The 25,849-nt window shown below is 34.2% G+C and overlaps 1 protein-coding gene and 1 long non-coding RNA gene across 9 annotated transcripts; one reads left to right on the forward strand and one right to left on the reverse strand.

Annotated features, from left to right (window-relative positions):
- The first annotated feature begins 10,389 nt into the window (after positions 1–10,389).
- On the forward strand, positions 10,390–12,200 carry LOC127148862 (uncharacterized). Its single transcript, XM_051083245.1, has 5 exons — positions 10,390–10,470; positions 10,554–10,805; positions 11,016–11,270; positions 11,377–11,961; positions 12,006–12,200. Exons 1-5 carry the CDS (start codon positions 10,390–10,392, stop codon positions 12,198–12,200), a joined length of 1,368 nt encoding a protein of 455 aa, XP_050939202.1.
- A 5,961-nt stretch (positions 12,201–18,161) lies between these two features.
- On the reverse strand, positions 18,162–24,962 carry LOC107992107 (uncharacterized). Of its 8 annotated transcripts, XR_007820117.1 has the most exons (10): positions 23,522–24,962; positions 23,202–23,373; positions 22,591–22,711; positions 22,194–22,275; positions 20,527–20,585; positions 19,429–20,114; positions 19,172–19,325; positions 18,882–19,025; positions 18,402–18,496; positions 18,162–18,314 (listed from the first exon to the last, which is right to left on the reverse strand). It is a non-coding gene; the product is annotated as an uncharacterized LOC107992107 (long non-coding RNA). The 8 variants fall into 8 exon arrangements; XR_007820118.1 differs by lacking the exon at positions 22,194–22,275 and having other exon boundaries at positions 19,429–20,081; positions 23,522–24,960; XR_007820116.1 differs by lacking the exon at positions 22,194–22,275 and having other exon boundaries at positions 23,522–24,960.
- Between the last annotated feature and the right edge of the window lie 887 nt (positions 24,963–25,849).

Genomic DNA, 25,849 nt, shown 5'->3' on the forward strand with positions numbered 1-25,849 from the left:
CTGTCTATAAGCTAGGTATTGTGTGCACATAATTCGTAAAGGCAACTATGGGGTGAAAGGACCACATGACGATAAGGAGCTGGCTAATGCATTGAAATTAGCATATTGAGTTAGCAGCTTGTGCAACGAGAAATGAACTAAGAAATTCTCTAAGGCCTGCAAGTGAAATGAGTCCTAGTAGTCTGTGCTTAGGAATGGTTCATTTTTTTGGTGAAACGAATAAGAGAAAGACTAATATATGATTTATGTTTTCAATGAGGCGTTGTGAGCCTGTTTTTGAAAATGAATTTATTTAATTTTACTGTATTTCCCAAAAAGAATTACTAAGTATTTGACTTATGTTTTAAGTTTTTAATGCCCAGGTTATTAGGCATTAAGGTCAAGATAAGAAGGGCTAGGCGGGCAAACTAGGCATTTTAAGCATCAAGTTTTGCTAGGCGTTGGAAGCATGAAGTGCTGTTTTAAGTATTTATTGTAAAAGAAAGATCATATTATTTATTTGGCACACATATTGTTAGTAATGAGAAATTTGTTTGTTGTATCTTCTGTTATGAAGTTTGTAAACCTGAAATTTTCTTGGTTTATTTTCTTTAAATGTGAAAGGAATAAAAGAAAAATGGAAATTAAGTATGTATGTGTGTGTGTGTATATATATATATATATATATATATTATATGTATTTAATGTTTTTTTATTAATTAAGATAAATGTGAAGAAAGGAAAAGAGAAAGTAATAAGAAAATAAAAGAAAAAGGAAGGAGGTGGGTTTTGTTTTTGGTGCTTTAAAACCCACCATTGCTAAAGTATCATTCACCATTTTCTTCATCATTTTCTTCAATTTCTTCACCAAAATTTTAGAGAGCTTCCAGGGAAGAAGGCTGAGAAAAGAAGAAGAAGAAGTTCAAGAAGTTTTGTTGAAGAAAGACAAGGGAATTGCAAACAAAGCTTCATAATTCGTAGAAATTGATTCACACAGCAGACCTCAAATATTTTGTTGTTTTCGAGCTACATAAAAAGAATTAATAAGTGAGGTTTATATTTACTGAAAGCTACAGACAAATTTTAAGAAGAAAGTTTGAGCAAATTCTGATGTTCATTGGATGATTTTTGACGAAGAAAATAGGGTAGATGGTTTTCACGTGAATTCTGGAGGTCTCTGGTTTTTCTTGTATTGCTGAGAGTACTGGTGGAGTTAGGATCTCTATTTTATATGGTTGGAAATATTATTCAATTTACTACAACATTCATGAAGAAATCATGAACCAAAAACGACTAAAAATAAGTTAAATTGTAGGGACAAGTTGAAGGAGTTGTGTGCGCGCGATTATTAAAGTTGTTCTGTTTCGAGGGATATCTGAGACTATTCACAGGGAATCGGATTTGTATATCTTGAGGTAGGTTTAGAGGACCTCAAAATGAAGATTTTGATATAAAGAAATCTTATTTCGGTTAGATATTAGAAGAGTTATGATCATTTGAATTTCGTGCTACGAATGTAGAAACTTTTGAGAAGTGTGTTGAGTATGGTTTATTGTTTTAAAGATGGACTTCATTAGTATTATCCTTAGTGAGCCATGTTAAGAATAAAATTTGAAGATCGTAATATTTAGGTTTCTAATACTTGGTTCTTGTTGTTTGACAGGCCAAGAGAAAATAAGTTGGATTTACACATCAGCAAACTAGTCTAAGACTGTGAGTGACCAAAACTAGTTTTTAAAAAATATTTTCTTTCTCGTAAATATTAATTATGATTGACTGATCTACACGTTTATTTACAAAGCATTGAAAATTATTTGAAGTCCATGATTATTTTCAAGTATGAGTTTCGAGACTAGAATTCTAATTGAATGTTTATGCTAGCATGTGATTATTGAATGTCTTGAAATTATTTGAACCATTGTGTTTCAAACAAAGTATGAGTTACCAAGTTTTGTTTTAAGAGCTAAGTAAGTTTAAGCTTTACGAAAGAAGACGGATAGCAGATATGTTTTAATGTTTTCATACGATTTTTCTGATATTTCTATTAACTACATGACTGAGGTGTTGAGCCTGAGGCTATATGGTACCGTGTGCACATAGGTTAGATTCTGTTGTTGACGTTTAGTGTACTCCGTAACAACGATATTGTCGTGAGTGCTGGGCAAGCCCCACTACGACAAAGACGATGGGAGTGTTGAGTGGGCCACACTACATCGTAGAGCTTGTAAACGTTGTTGTACTAGGTGTACCCTACACAACGTAGATTTGTCATGTTAGTTAAAAGTATTTTGATATACTTGATAGGCCTTGCTAGATTTCAATGACGTATATACTGAGTATTTAAGGAATCTATTCTTACTATTATACGTCTATGTTTTTTACTTGTATAAAAAGATTTATAAGTGTAAGCTTTTACGTGCTCTTACTTTTAAATTTCTAGTTTTAACCTAAGTCACTCACTGAGTTTTATAGCTTATCCTTCCAAAATGTTTTACACATTTTCAAGGTAGAGATCGAGTTTTCGATGCCTATAGACTGCCTTAGTCTGTTAAAGCTCCGTTATCGATTGCCAGTACGTGTTAGAGTTGGGCATAAAGTATGTTGTGTTATGATGTATTTACATCCTTGTATGTTAGAGATAATCCACAGTTTGTATAAGTTTTAGGAGCTGCGGTTGTGTAAACCTTTGTTGGTTATGTTTTGGTTAAGGTGTCTCTAGGTTTACTTGTGAAATTAGTTATTTTCGAGATATATTTCATGCATGTATATGATTAGTCTAGGATTTGATGCGTTGTATGCGTGTATAATAGCTTATATACTAGATTGGCAAGTTCATCACATTAAAGTTTTAAGCAAAGTCGATAGATACAAGTAAAGAAAAGCATTATCTGTCGGCTTCACGCCATCTTTCGGTCTAAGCTAGCAGGTAGTTTTGGAGGGGGTATGACAAAGTTTGTCGCCTAATAGTCTAAAGTTAAGGCTATGTGTTGAGATTGATGTTGCTAGGTGTTCAGCGTATTATCTCACAAGGAGATATGTGTTGAGTGTCTACGCAGTCAAGTCTCTATATGGTCGCTTGAAGTGATATTCGTGCGAGGCATGATAAATTGTGTCGTCGATTATGGTTGCAAGGTTGTTGATCTTTAAGAAATCGTTCATTTAAGTTTTGCGAGTTTATCTCACATGAAATCTATCATCTGTAATAGTTGCTAATTGCATGAGGAACAAGGGGATCGTAATGGACGAGAGACCTCTTAACAAGTGAAGGGGCTTTATGTGAGACTCGTATATGAAATAGAAGGATCATTTCAAAATAAGAGTTTGGGTAAAGGATTTTGAAAAAGGCGTTTTAAGAAAGTGTTCTGAAGAGTTAGGAGTGTTGAAGCTAGACTCGTAAGGAAAGAAGAAGACGTTTGGTTGTAAGCAGAGAAGAAGCCAAACGTTGAGAGTTAGGAAAATTCTGGGAAATGTCCTAATTGCGCTTAATTGATGAGCCACGTGTAAGCATTTAAGCTAAGCATGGTCTAGAAAGTTATTAAGCTTACACGTATAATACTTCGAGTAGGAGCTGGCGAATTAAGGATGCTTTAGGGGTTGAAAAATTTATGAGATAATCAATATATTCTATAGTTTAGTCTAAAGTAGTTGACTGATGTATTATCTAGAGGGACAATAGAAGTAAATAACACAAAAAATTTTGGTAACCCAGTTTAATAAATAGAATCTACGTATAGGGAGCTGCACACCGCTCAGATGAGTAATATTATTAAGATTCATGTAGTCAATATACATCAATACAGTAAGTGATATTCGAATCAACGATATGACTATATTAAAGCACTTAATAACTTACGAGTTCAGGCTCTCCCTGAGCATATGAGTGAATCTACTTGAACATGTCTTCATACTCCCCTTGAATTAAAGATGATCTCTTAATCATTACATCTTCTTTCATATTACTCATCATTTAGTGTGTCACAGATTATCATGTTGAGTCTATAGATAGTTAATCGCACTACCTTCTTTCCCTTACAGCTACTCCAGTGATAGTTTCGACTAGCAGCATCGAATACCTTCTTTTTCATAAGGCGTACCGAAACCCACAAGCTTCGTAGTATATATATATATATATAATTCCTCAAGAATAATTTTGAAAAGATATTAATTCAAGATTCCTAAAAGAAACGAAGATCACTAAATCTTTTTTGACAAAATCCCAACAAACTTCCCATTTTATTGAAAAGAGGAGATTTCCTTTCAAGTTCAAGGAAATGCTTCTCGAATACTTCTCATAATGCAACAATTAGCAAATGACCTTATTCAACCACATAACAATACGGGTATGAGAATGTTGACTCCAAAAGTTCTCACATGTCTCAAAAGTTGTTTACATATAAGGAGTCCAGCATCTACAGTCTCATCAATGCATATATGATAAAGAAAAGTTCCTAAGGCAACAGAAACACTAGAAGCATGTGAAGAGGGAAACCAGATAACATTGTCAATTTTATGAAGAATGGTATATCTTACATTTAGTGACACAAACAGAATTCCATACAAAGGCAAAAAAGATAAGGTTCCTCCATATAGGACAAAAGAAAAAACTTGGTTAAATGGATGTGAAGGAGTAGAGTTAGATTCCATAGTGTTCCCTAAGAACCAATTAATTACAACAGAAGAAATTTTAAACTTCAAACCTCGAATCTGTCCTATTTGACAATTAGGACCACTCATATTGTTGAACTCAGAGGGTAAGTTGACAATAAATTCCTTGATTAGTTGAGGATAATATGGCGTCACATTCAAAATTGTTTTGGATAGCCATGGCTTAACAATTAGGCCCACAACACTAAGCACGAATGATGCTTGTTGAAGTGTAGTTTGTCTAAAAGAATATCTTTTAAATTAAAAGAGAAGATATATTTGAGAGAAGATAATTAATGAATATTTGATTCTCTTATATTTATGAAATCTCTCTAATTATCTCCAATAATATAATAAGTTCCTATTCTTTAGGGATCTCATTAAAGATATAAGGCATGTACATAGCTCGAGGTATATGTATATATTAGGGTCTTGAAGATCCGCTGGATAACGCAGAAAAATAGAGAGAAAAGTTTTTGTTGCTGATATGGAGAAGTAACTTCCGATTTATCATTGAAGCGCCCGCTACAAAAGGTAGCTTGACCTTATGACTTCGGAAGCAACATGATTATCTAAAGTTGAGGTTTGGGGATGAGTAATATACAGAATGAGACTATGGTTAGTTTGATTAATGATTGAGTCACGCATACATTCAGGGGGGGCCTGACCATGAGACGCTGTCGACAGGAGTCTTTTTTATTCCAGGGGGAGCCTGGAGTCTAATGTTAATTCACAAGTCATATAGTTATAGTATTGAGATGTATACGTAAGCTATATTGATGTTTTGATGTTTATGGTGACTATTAATAAAATTACTCATCTGAGCTGTGCGCAGCTCCCCAGACGTAGGCAATATTCGCCGAACTGGGTTACCAAAGTTTTCTGTGTTATTCTCTTCTGCTGTCTCAGTAGTTATTACTTATATTATTAGTTGCAGTCGAAACTGAAGGGTCCTTGATTATCTTTTACTGTTTTTCATTTGGTATCAGAGCAGGTTGAGAGATCATGGAAATAATCAGAGAAGGACCATCTGCATCTCGTCCTCCTGTTTTAGATGGTAAAAACTACTCATATTGGAAACCTCGGATGATCTTCTTCATTAAGACGTTACATGGAAAAGCTTGGAGAGCTCTTGTGGCTAGTTATGATCCTCCTATGATTACCGTGAATGGTGTCTCAGTTCCAAAACCTGAAGTTGATTGGATTGATGCAGAAGAGCAAACTTCTGTTCAGAATGCAAGAGCTTTTAACTCGATATTTAATGGTGTTGACCTAAACGTTTTCAACTTAATAAATTCCTGCAGTACAACCAAATAAGCTTGGAAAACCTTGGAGGTAGCGTATGAAGGTACCTCCAAAGTAAAGATCTCAAGACTACAACTGATAACATCTAAGTTTGAGGCATTGAGAATGAACGAGGATGAATCAGTGTCTGATTACAATAAGAGAGTTCTTGAAATCGCAAATGAATCCTTGTTGCTCTGTGAAACGATACCTGATTCTAAGATAGTTCGGAAAGTAGTTCGATCCTTGCCCAGTAAATTTGATATGAAAGTTATTGCGATTGAGGAAGCTCATGATATTACAACGCTGAAACTTGATGAATTGTTTGGTTCGTTGCTTACGTTTGAGATGGCCACTGCTGATAGAGAGAGTAAGAAAGGCAAGGGAATTGCTTTTAAATCCACACACGTAAGTGAGGAGGCTGGTTGCGATACTGAAGCAAATATGGATGAGTCAATAGCTTTATTAATCAAACAATTCACAAACGCCCTTCAGAATTTAAAAAGTCCGAATGCCACAGGTATGAATGTTCAAACTTCTAATCAGTATTGAAGAAGGAATGATAATGGTCTTACCAGAAGAAACAATGAAAACTTTGATAGAAGAAGTGATGGTTATCTTAAGAAAAAGGAAGATGACGGAAAGACTTTTTGGTATAGAGAATGTGGAGGAGTTGGTCACTATCAAGCAGAATGTCCCACGTTTTTGAGAAAACAGCAGAAAAATTTTCGTGTCACACTGTCAGATGAAGAATCTGTTGATAGTAGAGATGATGATGGCAACATAAATGCTTTCACAATACAAATTACTGATGAAAACACTGATGATGATAGTGAATGTTTGGTAGAAGGAAAAAATGATGAATTGTCAATTGAAAAGCTTGAAACTCTATGGAAAGAAGATTGTGAAGCAAGGGCAATACAAAAGGAAACGATCCAAGATCTTTTACACAAAAATGAACGGTTGATGTATGTAATGTCTTCTCTAATGTTAAAATTCAGAGAGGTTCAGAATGAGAATGATCAGATTTTAAAATCCGTTAAAATGCTAAATTCAGGAATGGAGAATCTAGATTTAATACTTAAAGCTGGACACAATGGCTCTCATAGATATGTGTTGGGATTTGTTGCCTCTGCAAGTAGTTCTAAAGCTACATCATAAATCAAATTTGTTCCTGCCTCAATGAGAGTTGAATATGACACAATTCATACAAAGACTAGCGGCAGAACTCTAGTGAAAACTTTTGGGAGAACTTGTTACTATTGTGGTCGAAAAGGTCATATCAGGTCATTTGTTATAAATTAAGGCAAGACCAATTGCGTCAATAGAAACACTGGAATAGAAGCCGTGCTCAACCTCGCATGGTTTTGAGAATTAAATCTGTTGAAATATGTAAGATTGCCTTTACATCCGTTCAGACTGCAGATGATGCGTGGTATTTTGATAGTGCATGCTCCAGACATATAACTGGAAACAGATCCTACTTTACGAACATAAATGACCATCACCGGAAATGTTACCTTTGGTGATGGTGCAAAAGAAAACATTATAGCTAAAGGTAACATACACAAAGATGACCTACCGCGTCTGAACGATGTTAGGTATGTGGATGGACTAAAAGTAAACTTAATCAGTATAAGTCAACTATTTGATCAAGGCTACAAAGTTAGTTTTCATGATATTAGTTCTGTTGTTATGAATAAAGAAAATCCAATGTGTATGAGTGGTAAACGACAAGCCGATAATTGCTACCGTTGGAATTCAAATATGTCTGACACCTGTTAATTGATAAGATCATATCAAACATGGCTATAGCACAGAAAGCTGGGGCATGTCAATATGAGAGGATTGGAAAAAATTATTAAAAATAAAGCAGTTGTGGGAATTCCTCATTTAAAAGTAAATGGAAACTTCTTTTGTGGAGACTGTCAAATTGGCAAGCAGACAAGGTCTACTCATAAAAGTTTGAAAGGATGTTATACCAATAGAGTCTTGGAACTGTTACATATGGATCTCATGGGTCCAATGCAAACAGAAAGTGTTTGAGGTAAGAGGTATGTGCTGGTTGTTGTTGATGATTACTCAAGATACACTTGGGTTTGTTTTCTCAAAGGAAAAACAGATACGGTTGAAATATGCAAAAATTTGTGTTTGAAGCTACAACATGAAAAAGGGAAGAAGATAACAAGAATCCAAACTGATCATTGTAAAGAATTTGATAATGAAGGCTTCTAACAGACAGTTTTTATATGTTAGAAGGAATACACCATGAGTTTTCTACACCGATAACTCATCAACAAAATGGTGTAGTAGAAAGAAAAGACAGTACATTACAAGAAATGGCTCACGTTATAATACATGCCAAAAATTTACCTCTATGCTTTTGTGCAGAAGCTGTAAATACTGCCTGTCACATTCATAACAGGGTAACTACTAGAACTGGAACGATTATTACTCTTTACGAACTTTGGAAAGAAAGAAAACCAAATGTCAAATACTTCCATGTGTTTGGTAGTACATGTTATATCTTAGCTGACAGAGAATATCGTAAAAAATGGGATGCAAGGTCAGAACAAGGAATCTTTCTCGGGTACTCTCAAAACAGTCGGCCTATAGAGTCTTCAATAATAGATTCAGGAGTGTTATGGAAACAATCAATGTAGTTATAAATGATCTCGATTCGGCTATCAAACAGATGAATGATGAGGAAGATGAGACTCAAACATGTTTGAAGCCATAACTACGAGTACTGTAGAAGAGTCTAAAGCTAACAATTCATCTGACGATCCAGGCAAAAGTTTGAAAAAATCATTAGAAGAAATTATCACTAAAAAATTAGAACTAATTCCTTCAGCTCATGTAAAGAAAAATCATCCAACAAGCTCTATCATAGGTAATCCATCAGCTAGGATGCAGACTATAAGGAAAGATAAGATTGACTATTTGAAGATAGTTGCTAATTTGTATTATACTTCCACCATTTAACCTTCAACTATTGACTCTGCTCTCAAGGATGAGTATTGGTTAAATGCTATGCAAGAGGAGCTACTGCAATTTAGACGAAACAATCTCTGGACGTTAGTTTCAAAGCCAGAAGGTGTAAACGTTATTGGCACCAAATGGATATTTAAAAATAAGACTGATGAAAGTGGATGTGGGACGAAAAATAAAGCCAGATTAGTAGCTCAACGGTATACTCAAGTTGAAGGTGTTGACTTTGATGAAACGTTTTCTCCTGTTGCTCGACTTGAAGCCATTCGACTTTTACTTGGTATATCATGCATACATAAATTTAAATTGTATCAGATGGATGTAAAGAGTGCCTTCTTAAATGGGTACTTGAACGAGGAGGTTTATGTTGCTCAACGAAAAGGTTTTGTTGATTCCAAGAACCTGAAGCATGTGTATAAGCTCAACAAAGCCTTATATGGACTAAAGCAAGCTCCGAGAGCTTGGTATGACCGACTAACTGTATACTTGAGAGGTAAAGGATATTCCAGAGGAGAAATTGATAAGTCTTTGTTCATACACAGGAAATCTGACCAACTGTTGGTGGCTCAAATTTATGTTGATGACATCAGTTTTAGAGGATTTCCTCAAGATTTAGTAAATAATTTCATTAATATTATGCAGTTAGAATTCGAAATGAGCATGGTTGGAGAGCTTTCATGCTTTCTGGAACTTCAAATTAAGCAAAAGAATGATGGCATTTTCATATCACAAGAAAAGTATGTCAGGAATATGGTCAAATAACACTCCCACTCTAGTTGGATATTGTGATGTTGACTGTGCAGGTTAAGCTGACGATCATAAAAGTACATCTGGAGGTTGGTTTTTTTTTTTTTTTGGAAAACAATTTAATCTCTTGGTTAAGTAAGAAGCAAAACTGTGTTTCTTTATCTACAGCTGAAGCTGAATATATAGCTGCAGGTAGTTGTTATACACAATTGATTTGGATAAAAAATAGGTTGCCTGAATATGGCTTTGATCAGGACACTATGACATTGTATTGTGACAATATGAGTGCAATTGATATATTTAAGAATCCCGTTTAACACAGTCGAACTAAGCATACTGATATAAGACACCACTTTATTCGAGAACTAGTTGAACAAAAAGTAATCAAGCTTGATCATATTCGTTCAAATTTACAATTAGCCGATATCTTCACTAAACCCCTGGATGCTAGCTCATTCGAATACTTACGTGCTAGTTTAGGTGTGTGTCGCACTTAACTTCGTGATTAACTATAAAGACAACACGTCTCCATGTCTCAAATCTTTAGAGTTGTCAGCAAAGTTTTCGGAGTAAATGGAGGTCTTTTCGGCTGAAGGGGTTTTTCTTTTCATTAATGGATGTTTAATTTCTGACTATTTGAATTTTATTTTGGCTATTTAAACTGAGATCATCTTAAGTTGTTACACATTTTGGAGTTGATACATCAGTTGAAATTTCTCATCGGTTACTCTAATCTTTTTTGTCATGGTGGATACTCGCAAGGGGTCTTATGTGCCTAAGCAGTCTAGAGATGCACCTAATGTCATCACCTCTTCGCCTCCTCCAGTACACATGCAAGGGTCAGAGGTCACCAGTTCAAAAGCACTCCTCCTCAGAGACCCTATCGGCTTCTATCTGAGAAAGTGCAGGGTGAGGCCTCTAGTAGGTTGCAGGAGTCTTTACGTTCTGAGCCAGTGCCTAAATTTGGTGCGTCTACTGCTCCTGTTTCTCCTGCTGTGCATGCACAACGAGCTTCTGAGGCCATTATGGATTCAGATGATCAGGATGATGTTTCGTTAATTCGATTGTTAAAGAAACCTTCAGAGCCAGTTATAACCGAGAGCCTCCCTTCTGATCCCCCGAGTTCCATTCACTCTCAAGAGAGCTCATCAACCGAAAGGGTATTTATTCCAACTTAAGGAGGCCCTCGACGCTCACCAGCAATACCTTTAGGTCATTCTCCCTCTGTTCACCCTCCTCGATCGAAACTACCTACTTCACAACCGGATTCGGTGCCTGCACACATTTCTGGAATCGCTACTACTGCACTTGAGGAACAGACTGATGGTTCTCAAAATGATGATCAGTGTGCTTCTTTTCACTGAACTGAGATACCTCCTGAAGACATTCCTCCTCTTACTAATGATCCCATTGCACCATCTTCTGAAGGAAGGCCAGAATCTCCTAAAGGTTCTAAACCCCCAAAAAGAAAAACTCAACAGCTAAGGAGAAATGTTACCACAAAAATAGGCAGAAAGAAAATTCCTGCGAATGTTCCATTTGTTCCTATTGATGGAATTTTTTTTTACCACGAGGAAAACGTTCAACGCTGGAAGTTTGTGATGCAGAGAAGAATTGCCGATGAGGTAAATATATCTGACAAACACCAATCTTGCATGAGTATCGTGGACCTTATTCATAAGGTTGGTTTGGAAAACACTATCTCAAATGTTGGCCCTTTTTTATCCCCAGCTAATTAGAGAATTTATCGTCAATATGCCTGGTGAGTTTAATGATTCGAATAGTGCTGATTATCAGATGATGCACATTAGAGGGTTCAAATTTGTGATTTCACCTGTTGTGATAAATGGTTTTCTTGGAAATACTGTTGATTTTGACTGCTCTCTATCATGTCCTACTACTGAGGTTCTAGCTACTGTCATATCTGAAGGGACCTTGTCCACATGGCCAGTGAATGGAATTTCTGCGACTGCTCTCAGCGTCGAGTATGCCATTCTGCACAAGATTGCCATTGCCAATTGGTTCCCTTCCTCACATGCCTCAAGCATATCTGCTACCTTAGGTACATTTTTGTATCAAATTTGCAATGATGATAAAGTAGATACGGGTGCCTTCATTTACAATCAACTGTTGAGGCATGTTGGGTCATTTGAGGTCAAGGTTCCTATTGCTTTTCCACGGTTGTTCTTCACTCTGCTACTTCACCTAAATGGAGCGGTGCTTACTACAACTGATGCTCCTGGACCTGAACCTAAGACAATTGCACTTAGCTACAGACTCTTTCAAGGCAGTCATGTGCCTGATATTGACCATGATGTGCATCAACTCGGGGCCCACGTATTTTTGACACTACTTACTAGGATGAGTCTGCTGAAGGCTTCTATGTGGATCGTGAGTTAGCCACCCGCATTGTTAATTCCTTGATTGTTGAATCTTGTGCACTGACTAACTCTATCACTCTGTTGTCTGAACGTCGATCAAAGGTTAATGCTTCCATTCGACATTTGAAGTCTTCGACACTATCTACTAGTCGTCAGCAACTACCATTCGGTTAATGTCATTACTTTTCAGGTTCAAAGGGGGAGTGTATGTAATGAGGAAATGTTGAATGAGGAAATGTTGTGGGATATTTTGCTTTTTATGGTTTTGGGCAGAAATGGTTAATGTTTGTGTTCTTGCCCTATTCTTTTGATGATTGTAGTTTTTGTTTTTGTGACAGATGTAGTTTTATAAATTCTTTTATATCCTGAATGAAATATCTTCTGAATGAAATGGCATCTGTCTTACTAAGAACTGAAGGCTGGGAGTGAATGAAATGACTCTGTGGTACCGCTATTGTTGAACCAGAAAAAATTTTCTTTTAGATAAAAGGGGGAGTTTGTTGAAGTGTAGTTTGTCTAAAAGAATATCTTTTAAATTTAAAGAGAAGATATATTTAAGAGAAGATAATCAACGAATATTTGATTCTCCTATATTTATGGAATCTCTCTAATTATCTCCAAGAATATAATAAGTTCCTATTCTTTAGGGATCTCATTAAAGATACAAGGCTTATACATAGCTGGAGATATATGCATATATTAGAGTCTTGAAGATCGGCTGGATTACGTAGAAAAACAGAGAGAAAAGTTTTTGTTGTTGATACGAAGAAGTAACGACTTCCGATTTATCATTGAAGCGCCCACTACAAAAGGTAGCTTGACCTTATGACTTTTGAAGCAACATGATTATCTAAAGTTGAGTTTTGCAGATGAGTAATATACATAATGAGACTATGGTTAATTTGATTAATGATTGAGTCATGCATACATTTAGGGGGAGCCTGACCATTAGACGCTATCGATGGGAGTCTTCTTTATTCTAGGGAGAGCCTGGAGTCTGATGTTAATTCACAAGTCATATAGTTATAGTATTGAGATGTATACATAAGCTATATTGATGTTTTCATTTTTATGGTAACTATTACTAAAATTACTCATCTGAGCTATGTGCAGCTCCTCAGATGTAGGTAATATTGGCCGAACTGGGTTACCAAAGTCTCATGTGTTATTCTCTTCTGTTGTCTCACTAGTTATTACTTATATTATTATATAGTTGCAGTCGTAACTGAAGGGTCCTTGATTATCTTTTACTATTTTTCATTTGGTATCAGAGCGGGTTGAGAGATCATGGAGATAATCAGAGAAGGTCCATCTGCATCTCGTCCTCCTGTTTTAGATGGTAAAAATTACTTATAATGGAAACCTCAAATGATATTCTTCATTAAGACGTTAGATGGAAAGTCGAATTAGTTCTCCTTAAGCTTATCTTAGCTCACCAAATCCTTCTTAGAACTTGACATGTGTCAGTTTTACTTAGCTTTGTAGACCATGCTTAATATAAACCAACACATAATTAGCTGTCAAATCAAGATTAGACATTTTCTCCAAATTCTAACTCTCCTTGCCTGACTTAATTTAGCGTTACAATACCAAAACACCTACTTCCTCTTAAACACGACTTTCCTCATCGCACTGCATAACTTTAATACGAATAATCAAGATGCCTACTCTTTAAAAGAACTTCTTTAAAATCCTTTCTATTCTAGACAGTTTCTATGAATTTTGTAGACAATCCCAAACGACCTACCTGCACCAAATTGGCACAAACAAAACACAAATTAGTCCACCGAAAAAAGGAGCCAAAACCAAACTATCCACAACAGAAGATGTACTAGACGGTTAGAGAAAGATGTAAAGAAAACCCACTTAAATAAATAAATACATAAAAGAACATGAGAGCAAAAAACTTAACTAACTTCCATTTTGTGACCATTTTCTTTTATTTGTCTAGGCAAGCACAACAACCAACAACCAATAACCAGCCAACAAGCCAAGGAAGATAGAGACAGAGAGGCAACCAATGACACAAAACAAAAGCGTAGAGAACCAAGCTATATTCTAAGAGCTTAAATTCAAGCAAATGACAAATTCAACAAGAAGAATAAACTGATCCAAAACGGACAAAAAGAACACCAGAAGCTAACAACTAAGAACAGAAAACGTAAAGTTCAAAAGTCCAAGAGCAAAAATAACAGAACAACCAACAAGAAAAACTTACCAGTCACCAACAAACAACCACTAACAACCACACCCCCTTGCTTGCATAGATAAATAAAATCATGAAGTCATATCCTTATTAAAGGAACATTCATCCTTAGATGGAAGAGGCACTAAGAGTGACTGAAGAAAAGAGTTCACAACAGCACGTCGCTCAGTCAAACCATGAAAACTCCTCCTATTGTTTGCATAGTGCCACTAAGAGAATAAGATTTTGCAAGAAGGTCCAAAACCTATATAGGTAAAGGAAAAGGAAGTAGCACCTTGCCATTCGAAATTCGAACCCCAACAGGAAGATCTTGATCCACATTCCTCGAGGGACAAAAATTCTGAGCAATGTCTAGATCATAAGACTCTTGGAAGAGGCAATAGCTTAGTGCAAGGGTCTTAAAATCAAGGTCAAGGGCATCTTGATCAGTTAGAATTGAGGAATGCTGAGCTAGAAAAATTTGACATAGGAGTTGAATGAAGTAAATAAGAAATTTTGATACCAAAAGACTCAACCTGGCATAAAATATGGTCAAAAAATTGTTCTACATCCATAGAAGTCATAGTTTCAATAAGATAAATGAGGTTGGCCAATGCAATAGATATGGTTGAGACGTGAATGGAGAGGTACCAGTTCAAGATTTCAATCTTATGGAGAATATTATACTTAACCCTAAGGGATATGGTAGGAAGTTGTCCATCAGCAAGCTAGACATCGATGGTACCACCAGACAGTTCCAAAGCAAATCTCTCAAGGGTAGAGAGAGGTAAAATCATACGACTAATTGACACCCAAAAAAACATTAATAACAGTAGGAGAAATGGTGAAGCAGAAACCTCGAACATGAATGTTTAAATAGCCTCGAGATGGTGTTGAAGAGATGCAAGGAGACACAACTCATATTGAACTGGGAAAAGTGTCACTTCATGGAAACAAAAGAAATTTTGCTTGGGCATGAGATCGCCTACGTGGGCTTGGAAGTAGACCCTACAAAGATTGATGTGGTAAGTAAGTTGCTATTGCCTTCGAACATTAAACCATTGTGGAGCTTTTTGGGGTATGCAAGATTCTATAGAATATTTATCAAAGGATTCTCCCAAATTATCAAGTCGCTAAGCAATCTCTTAAGCATCAACCAACCTTACATTGAAATACACGTTGACCTCAGTGCCTGTTCTCATCACTCTTGATTGGTCATACGCTTTTGAGCTGATATGCGACGCTAGTGATGTTGCGATAGCAGCTATGCTCGATCAAAAGAAAGATAAGGTGATCTATCCAATATACTACGCGAGCAAACCTTGAATGAAGCTCAAAAGAACTATAGAACTACAAGGAATGAGTTGATCACAATAGCATTTATGATCGAAAAGTAGAGGAGCTACATTATTTGTTCCAAAGTTACGGTACACACTCATCATTCTACAATTAGATATTTGATTGAAAAGAAAGACACCAAACCGCGGTTAATCAGATGTACTTTATTGCTTTAAGAGTTTGACTTTGAGATTATAGATTGTAAAGGAATCGAGAACCGAGTGACGGATCACCTATCACATATGAGAAACGAGCCTTCTCAATGCGAGAAGAAGGACATTGAAGATAGCTTTTCAGATGAGCAGTTATTTTGCATTGAAGAGAGAACCTTGGTACGCAGATATTTTCAACTAACTTGGTTTTGAAACATGACTGCAAGACTTTAATAGTCAACAACATAAGAAGTTGTTTCATGAATGCATGTTCTATAACTGCGACAGGCAATTTCTGTATAAGTTGAGACCACACCTAAAAAGATGCGTTCTATAATATGAAACGAAAGAGATTCACGAGAAAACGATGGTTGTAAAGACGGTTGAGGATACTTTGAGGACATCTTATGCATTCTATAAGATGCGTTCTAAAAAGATGCACCATATTCAGGACACTTTGGTCAGTAGAAGACGGTTGCGAAGGTCTAGCTGAGTGGATATTTCTAGCCCACTCTATTTCAAAATGCGAGGAACTTTGTGATCAATTGTGACCATTGCCAGAGGGTTGGAAATATTTCCCATCAGAACGAAATGCCATAACAACCAATGCTGGAGTTTGAACTCTTTGAGGTGTAGGGAATTGACTTTTTTGAACCATTTCCACAATCTTGTGGACATATTTACATCTTGTTGGTCGTTGGCTATGTATCTAAGTAGGTTAAAGTTATCTTCTGCCCGAAGAATAATGCGGTGATAGGCAGCAAATTTTTGAAGAGGAGCATCTTCACACGTTTTGGGACACCGCAAGCTTTCATAAGCGATAAGGGTTCCCACATTATAAATTGCATCATTGGAAAATTGCTGTTGAAATACAATGTAACCCACAAATTTGCCACCGCCTACCATCCTCAAACTAATGGTTAGCCGAAAGTCTCCAACAGGAAATTAAGAATATCTTAGAAAAGGTGGTAAACTCATCTCGAAAGGACTGTTTCGAGCACCTGATTCGACGTTATGGGCTTAAAGGATCGCATACACATGCAATTGAAATGTCACCATACGTGTTAGTCCTTGGGAAGGCCTCTCACTTACCACTGGAGTTAGAGCACAAGGCATTTGGACGTGCAAAAAGTTTAATTTTGCCTATATCACGCCGTAAGAGAGGCGAGGGTGCTTCAGTTGCATGAGCTTCAAGAGTGGTGTTCTCAAGCCTATGAGACCTCCAAGATTATAAAGAAAACGCAACAGCATGGCACAATCGCCACAACCACAAATTCGAGTTGTAACTTAGACAAAAAGTATTACTCTTCAAGTCGTGTTTGACGACTATTTTCAAGGAAGCTTCGTTTGCAAATGGTTTGGGCCATTTATGATCAAATAGGTCATCTTACATGGGTGTTGTGGAGATCACATCACTGGATGTATGTAACACATTCAAGGTCAACGGACAAATACTTAAGGCGTACTAGGAAGACGAAGATCACATGAAAGTCTCTGCTGATATAAAGTAATAAAGCCTCATAAACATTTCGCGTGTCGATTCGTTGTATATTTATCCGTGGACATATTTAACCATAAAGTATCATTTATGTGCATTCATTTGTGGCTTTAGTTTTCTTTTATTTCTTTTATCTTAATTATTTTTTTTTTGTTTATTTTTTATCGCTTTTTTACAGCCTTTTGTGCTTGCTAAGGACAAATGAAGATAAGCAATGCATGAACTTTGGAGCGTGACCTGAAAATGAGCACGCGAGATATTCCGTAGGCATTTAGACAAATTAGTTTTCCTGCTCAATAATTAGTAACGCTAGGAAAATGCACTACAAGAAATAATATGTACGATAGCTAACAAAAAACACTATAATAGACTTTTTATAGCCTTTTTTGAAAGTCCTGACAGCCCATGTTATTAAAAGTCTAAGACTTTTTATAGCGTTTTTCATTAGAGCTATAATAAGTTTATATAGCTTAAATAATGTGTTATCTTTGACATATAATAGTTTGTTTTCAACGCTATAATAATAAGCTATAATATAGTATTTATAGCTATAATATAGTATTTATAGCTATAATAGTAAGCTATAATATAATATTTGTAGCTATAATATTAATCTATAATATAGTATTTACTGATGTAATGAAGCTATAATAATGTTATTTAATCATTTTCAATTATTATAATAATTATAATAACATTTTGATACCATGGCTATATAAATCTTTCTATAATTTTAACTTATAGCTATGAAAGAGATAACTTTTTTCTCAAAAATAATTTTTTAATTAATTAGCTTTTGATAAATTTTAGTTCAAAGACTCAACTTTAGTTAAATCTAAAGACATAAATACTTCATAACACAATGAATACTAATAACTTCCATTCATAATGTATTACAACTACAAAATAAAATAGTCAATAATTTACTTAATTAATGTTGCAGTCTAAATGTACCAACCACATAAATTAACCCTCAAAATACATAAATTAGTAAATGTATCAACCACAGAAATTAACCCTCAAAATATAAAGTTCATCATAAGTGTACAAGATTATATGAGCTAACTGTCATCGTTGGTTCATTAGTCCTCTGGTTAAGACTCAATTCCATTCACCTACATAAATGTATAAAACATATATCAATTTATGATTATGTAGATGAGTGCAAATGAAGCAGAAATTTGTTTGGTGCAAAGACATACTAATTGAAATTGACCCCTGCAAATCAATAAAGAAACCCGATTACAATTTGTTTCCTTCATTTTACATTATGGCTCCTCAAGTTTGACATATAAACCTACAAAAGTAAATAAGATTAAGGTTCTCCTTTACTATTTTCAAACTTTTGTAATCACACATAACCAGAAAGAGATTGCATTTAAGATATCAGTAAATACTCAAGAACATGGATATCGATCGAAGGGGAAGCATGAGGCCAGTCTTAAGGATTCAAACAGTTATATGAGATTTACCAACCACATTCATAACGACACGGAGGATATGTTGGATCTTTTTTTTTTTTTTTTTTAACTAAGCAGTAGGAGAAACAAATATAACTTTAACTTAAAGGATGAAGCAAAATATCATTCTTTAAAGATTCATCCCAATGAAGTTTCACATCTTCCTAACTACCATTAACATTTTTAGGTTAGCTGACAACAAAATTTGATACATTAACGCACCTTTCACTTTGGAGTAACGTTCAAGGACGTCATCCACAATTCTATCAAACCTTGGTATAAAACCATGGAGACTTGAAAGACCAAATCCTGGATAATCCATAGAAAATACTCCATAACCTGACAATGCTAACTGTCTTGCAATTCCTGAAACACAGCACCGGGAAAAAAAATCAATATCTATTATGGTATACAAAATTTCAAACTAGGTCATTTCTACTACATGACAGACGCCACATGCCTTCAAAGAAAAATGTGTAGGTGTCTCCATAGGCATGTCAATAATACATCACCTCAAAATTTGGATGTTTCCCTTTCTCTTCTTCCTCTTTAGTTGTTTGTCTTTTTGGAGGTCCCAAATGACTGGCCAGAAGACAAAATACACAGTGCTTAAATATAAATTTTCTACTATAGTATATTCCTGAAAGGTTTCATTTCATCCGCACCCTACATGAATATATAAAATATATATCAATATATGATTATGAAATACTAATAATAGTCAATTAAGCAAATAAATATAGATAAATAAGCTTTCAAAATAACATACTAGTAATCAATTTTTCACCCCTCCCCCTGAAGAAAAATATTACACAAACTCAATCAAATCCTTCTTCAAAAAAGTACACAAACTCTCCAAGCAAAATATCACAATAAAAATAAATGTTTCTTCAAAATAAAATTTATGATTGCAAGGGCAATAACCTACCATTAAGTGTTGCAAATGAACCAACACGACCAAAAGATATCATATAAACCTAAAGCAAAGAGCAAGTTGATTGATACATTGCATCAAACCAAGGCAAATAAACAAACACTTGGTGGGCAAATAGGATTCCTCATAATTGACACATAAGAAACCATTGATGAAGCAAATTACTCTTAAAACCCCAACATGAAACTTCTTACAAAGCATACTTCCAAGTGTTAATTGAACTTGTCTACCTTCGGACGTGAAAAAATTAAATTTACCAAAGAAACATGACCAAAGTAAGGATTTTTCTTGCAAACCAGGAATGATTAGTTGTCACCCTAACATAAAGGGAGAGGTTAGAACTTTGACAAAGAAGCTAAAACTAAAACTCATTCTACGAGTATGACAACCAATATGTCTTCCTTACCTTCAGCATCCATCACTTTATCTTCAATAATAGAAGCTCTATCTTCCAAATAATCCCCCATTACATACCTCATTCTTGCTTTCTTTCGTAGCAATGGTACCAAGAACCAAGTCAGCTTGAATCCCATTCACATTGAAGCAAAATTATAAGAAATCCATGTCCAATATAATGAGAAGTAACAATTTTTACCCTTAATATGAAGTGCAATTTTGATCTCTTTAAGAAGTAACCATTTTTACCCTTCTCTTTCTCATATAATGCCACCCAATAACATATGTGACTTTATAGCATGTTACGCCCATTTTTTACAAACAAAAAATAACGGAAATGGACCAAACTGATTAATTTTAAAAGCTGGAATTAAAGAAAAAGCAATACTTCAATCAATTACACATCTTGTACTTACTAATCATCTAAGTTTACCAAAGAATAAAATTATACAGCGCACAAGCTATACAACACGAATTACTCTAGTTTAGAATTAGTAGGCATTGGAAGGAAAGAAAAGAGATATCAAGCCCACATACTGGAGTCAAGAAGAATCAGTAGGCATTGGAAGTAACCAAGTAAAGATTGCTGTGAGAATCTGAAATTTGAATGTATAAAAAGTAGTAGGTTAACTCAAATTGGGCTTCTAAAGACAACATTATAAAATAGAAAGCTATTGAATAGAGAGTAAAATATTATCCATCTATATTACCAAAAATAATAAATTTAAGCGGTGTTGATGAAGAGAGCATAGTCTGCACCGTTATGCATCAAATTCTAGACACTCCTCACACTCATCACAACATAATTATAGAAAAATATAATAATAATAGGAAAAGACTACCTTGAATGACATCAATAATAAATCCAAAATTACGAAAAGAGTGAAAGTACAACACATATCTCCCAATGAGCCATCGGTTAATCCTGGATAGAAGACTGGAATATTGTTCTACATAATATTAAAAGCATTTGTTTTAAATTACAAACGAAAAAGCAAGACAAGAAATAGACTTGCAAAACTATACAACTTATTAATTCAAAATGTGGCAGAACAAGAAAGTTCACATGCAAAACTTCTACAAATCCATAATCCAAGATGTAGCTGTCTGAGCCCAATAAAGTTCTTGAAATTATAAGTAAACTATTAAAGCTGTTCATAAATTTTAAAAAAATGAAAATTTTGAAATTTAAAAGCTAACATATGAAAAATTGTTTAAAGATAATAATATACTCAATAAATAAATGAAATCACGAAAAGGAAGTAATGCCATCATAAGTAAACTATGTAAGATCATTATAGCAATTCTGCTTACTTTTTCAGGGTTGACGAATGTCTCTTACCAAATACCACAATACATCAAGTCTATTGTAAATAAAAATGAAGAGGATGAGAAATCTCCACAAATCCCTTATCAAATCTTATAAACATTACAACAATTAAAGTCATCAAATTAACAAAACAAACTAAGCCATCAAATAAACCAAACAAATTAAAGACTTCACTTACATAACAATTAATCTTACTAATAAAATCTCTCAACCTTGGAAACTACAAGAGCTATTGAAATGAGAAACAAACCCTTAGCAAATAGAAGAACAAAAAAGTAGTCAAAACTTGGAGGCTAAGAATCATCAAAAACTTAAAGTAATGGAGCACGAATAAAGAGCAAAAACCAATCACTTAATAACCAAATCCAAATTGATTAAATTTGGTTAAAGAGCAAATCAAACCAGAATTAACAAGTTCCATACTTTGCGTAGGAAATGAGTAATCTAATACCTCATATACAAAAGCTTATCCAAAGGTGGAAGAAGTTTTGTTGAAGAACTTCACTAAGTCCCTCACAAACTTGTCATCCACCACTGAATTTGTAAAGGAATAATCAATACACAAATGAATAAGAAGTTATGCAGTATTCGATGTTCTTACATATAAGGAAAATAAAAATGAAGCAAACCAAACCATAATAAACATTACCACAAGTCCAACGAAAGCCTAGACAACCAGAACATTACCTCAAGTATAGACCTAAGTTTTATATCACAATGTCATTCTCACATACTTAATGTATACTACCTATAATTCAAAACATAGTTTGTGACCTAAGAAGTGTGAAAGTTTGCCGTGTTGTAATTATATTAACACAGACAACAAAGTATGCAAACGATAAATTTCATAGTTGTTAGTCAAGTACAATCTCACCTCAGTTTTCCAATGTAAGAACTAACTTGATCTCAAAATGTTTTCGGTATCCATTGAGATAATATACTCTTTGCTAGTAGTTCTTCAGAAAGGAAAAAATTTCAATACAATAAATTCAATTTATTCGAAAAGGAAAAAACAAAAACAAAAACAAAAAATTTAAAAAGAAAAAAGAAATTGAAATACTGTATCAGAATGAAAATTTACATTCTTCTTCTTCACATAGACGCAGTATTTCCATCAAACAGATTTCAATCTTTGTATACATCAGATATATATAGATATCAATCTATCAGTGTCTATTTGAGACAAGAAAAGATAAATTGCTATCTTTATCTATTGGATAGAAAAAGATAGCACTTTATCTCTAATTATCTGAGATAAAAAAAAATCTTACCAGTAATCTTCTCAACTTTTCATTTTCCAAACGCAGAACGTTCTTAGCCCAAAAAGTCAAATGACTCTTTCTTCTAGAAGCAGCTTTACTTCGTTCATAAAACCACTTTTGCAATACATCCCTAGTTGAACAAAGCATCGTAACCGCATGTAGTTCTATAAGATCTTTAAACACTGAATTTACACTTTCTACACAATTTGATGTCATCATTTTATACCTTCGTCTACATGAATATGCCCGAGATAACTTTTAAAAACAAACACTACTAAGATAATCTCTAATATTTGAACAAACAGACTCCATGCATTTCATGTGGTACTCAAATTCTTAAACAGTGTAGGCATAAGCACAGCTAAAGAAATGCTTATGAAGTAGTGGATCCTTAAAATGGAGTTTCAAGTGACTTAAAAGATGTTTTGTGCACACACAATACTCAACATCAGGAAACACTCTTAAAACTCCTTTGTGGATGCTAAGATGCCTATTAAAAACAATTACTAAATGAGCCCGTACTGAAAAACTACCTTGTATCTTTTTAAAAAACCATGACCATGATACATCATTTTTAAAATCTACAATGGAAAAAGCAAGAGGGAAGATTTGATTGTTACCATCTTGTGATGAGGCTGTTAATAGGATGCCACCAAAAGTTACACTTAAAAAATGTCCCATCAACAGAAATAATAGGTCTACAATATTTTCACCCCTCAATTGATGCCCCAAAAGCCATAAAGCAAAATTTGAAATGACCACTATCATCCATTTCTCAAGCAGTGCATGTACCTATAATAATTAAAAACACATTTCTATCAGCAGAAACAGAATAGAACAGAAAGAATATGAAATATGCCAATATTGGTTTATCTAGATATTAGCCTATCCACATCTATCTACAAATCAATTTAAATTTGATATATAAAATTGATCATACCTGGGTTAGATTCAACCAATTTATCAAAGAATCTTGAAATCAAGGCATATGATTCAACTGTGTCACCATGTAGTATCTTTACCATATGTTCTTTTGCCCTCCAAGCTTTCTGATAACTTATATTAACTCCAAGATTTGTACGAGCCTTGTGCACAATCTCTTTAGTAATGGAACGATCAGTAGACATGAATATAAAATCGTCTATCAAACAATTACCAATTACTGTTGAAGAAACTTGCATGTGAGAACTTTGGGCAGTACTCAAAGAACAATCATGGTCAGAAGTGTATTTTCGTAGCATCCATAAATCACTCTTCTTATAACGAGATGCCCTTACATACCATTTGCAGCCTTCTTGCAGACATCTAAATTCAAGAAACCTCAAATTTGATACTGTAGTCCTAAATTGAAAGTTGTTCTTCACTACTATTATGCAAAAACACTTTGAATGCACTTCTTTACTTTCAAATAAACTTTTTCCATCAAATCAGAATAATAAGAAATGTCTCTTATAACTTCATCATTTGAAACAGAAGAAGAAAAACCTATATTCAGTGACATATCAACATACTCACGTACACTACTAGATGAAGAAGACATTCCTAAACAATTAACACTTACATGGGCAACTAATGGATGTCTGCTAGTTGCATCATTATCCTTCTTTATTGACACCACAGTTTGAACATTACTTTTACCAAAATCAAGTAAAATAGATAATTCTACTGATTCATCCAATTCAAGTTGTTCACACATCAAAGCAACTAAAGAATTAAAGCTGACTCGCATATCTACCAAAATTTCGGACATAAAGTAATTCTCATAAACATTGCAGTAATTCCATTGACAACCATAAAAAACAACAATAGGAATAGACATTCTAATTTGAAAAAGAAGAAAATATAATTAAGTATTTATATTTAATAAGAGAATACTAAATGATCGTGCAAAGAAGTTAATAAATACTAAAGGATCGTTCAACACCAATAGACGATCGTATATAATAAATTAAATCATTGTATAGAATAAGCTATAGACGATCGTTTAAAGACACTGATCGTTTAAACCATAGTATTCAATTTGATACACTATCGTTTAAAGACACTAATCGTATAAATCATCGTATTGAATTTGATACACAATCGTTTAAAGGCGCTGACCGTTTAAACAATCATATTGAATTTGATACGCGATCGTTTAAAAACGTTGATTGTTAAAATAATCATATTTATTTTGATACACGATCGTTTAAAGACGCTGATCATACAAAATATTGAAAATTTTCGTGTTCATATAGCAAAACGATCATATGTATACTGTTAAACGATGATGTTTATATAGGTAAACGATCAAGTAATTCAATAAAAATTATCCTAAAAAACTTTAAACTATCGATCTTCATAATGAAATATACAATTCTTACAGTGATTCTTAAAAGTTCAAAATAAAAAAAAAAAATTTAAATTTTTACATACTACAAAAACCAAAACTACGTTTATAGTGAAATATAAATTCTTAAATCAGCGTAAACAGTAATCAAAATCTTCCACGATCTTCATAACCAAATACAGAATGTCTTACAGTAATACCTACATATTCTAAACATTTGATCTTCACGCCGAAATATATAATTCTAAATGAAATTTTATAATCAACTAAATAGTTCAAAGAAAAAATAATATTTAGAATACTCACCGAAACCAAAATAACTGAGACGATATTAACAGAGCAATATACACGATCTTGATTTTCCAAGATGACAAGAAGAGAAACAATGTTATCAAAGATGATGGATATGAGAGTGAATGTTGCCGAAAATTATGAAAAAAGTAAAAAATAATCAAGATGAAAGATATATAAAAGACGAGATGAATAACTCGGAAACGAAAATCGTGAAAAAATCGAGAAGAAGAAGAAAATCATATTTGAAAGATTGTTATAAAAGATTAAGGGTAAATAAGGAATTATGAAAAAATAATTTTCCTTGATGGGCTTGTTATACATGTCGTAAATAGTTTACAGTTTTGTTACATTTATGTAAGTTTTCCTAATCTTTAATTACATTAATTTATTATTCTTTTAAATTTTAGTGTTGACCTCATCCATTTTCTTTTTTCCACGCATCCTTTTCCCTTTCCTTTCCTTTTTTAGTACCAAGAGAAAGACCAAAAATTGATAGGCTACAAGGGCCCTATTAGGTATCAATGCGGAAGACTTCAACGAATTGAGAAAAATTACAGCAAATGATGGTAGGGAAACGGTGCTAGAGACATCCATGAATTTTAGAGAACAAAAGCAAAAGAAAAGATTTCGATGAAATAAAAACTG

The sequence above is a fragment of the Cucumis melo genome, chromosome 4, assembly GCF_025177605.1.
Source record: "Cucumis melo cultivar AY chromosome 4, USDA_Cmelo_AY_1.0, whole genome shotgun sequence".
Lineage (NCBI taxonomy): Eukaryota > Viridiplantae > Streptophyta > Magnoliopsida > Cucurbitales > Cucurbitaceae > Cucumis > Cucumis melo.

Excerpts from the sequence above, each read along its gene's own strand:
- LOC127148862 (XM_051083245.1), top strand. The coding sequence starts at position 10,390 with ATGGTGGATACTCGCAAGGGGTCTTATGTGCCTAAGCAGTCTAGAGAT. Across the intron at positions 11,271-11,376 it reads AGAGAAGAATTGCCGATGAG|CTAATTAGAGAATTTATCGT; the intron begins GTAAATATATCT and ends TTTTATCCCCAG. Across the intron at positions 11,962-12,005 it reads TGCCTGATATTGACCATGAT|GATGAGTCTGCTGAAGGCTT; the intron begins GTGCATCAACTC and ends ACTACTTACTAG.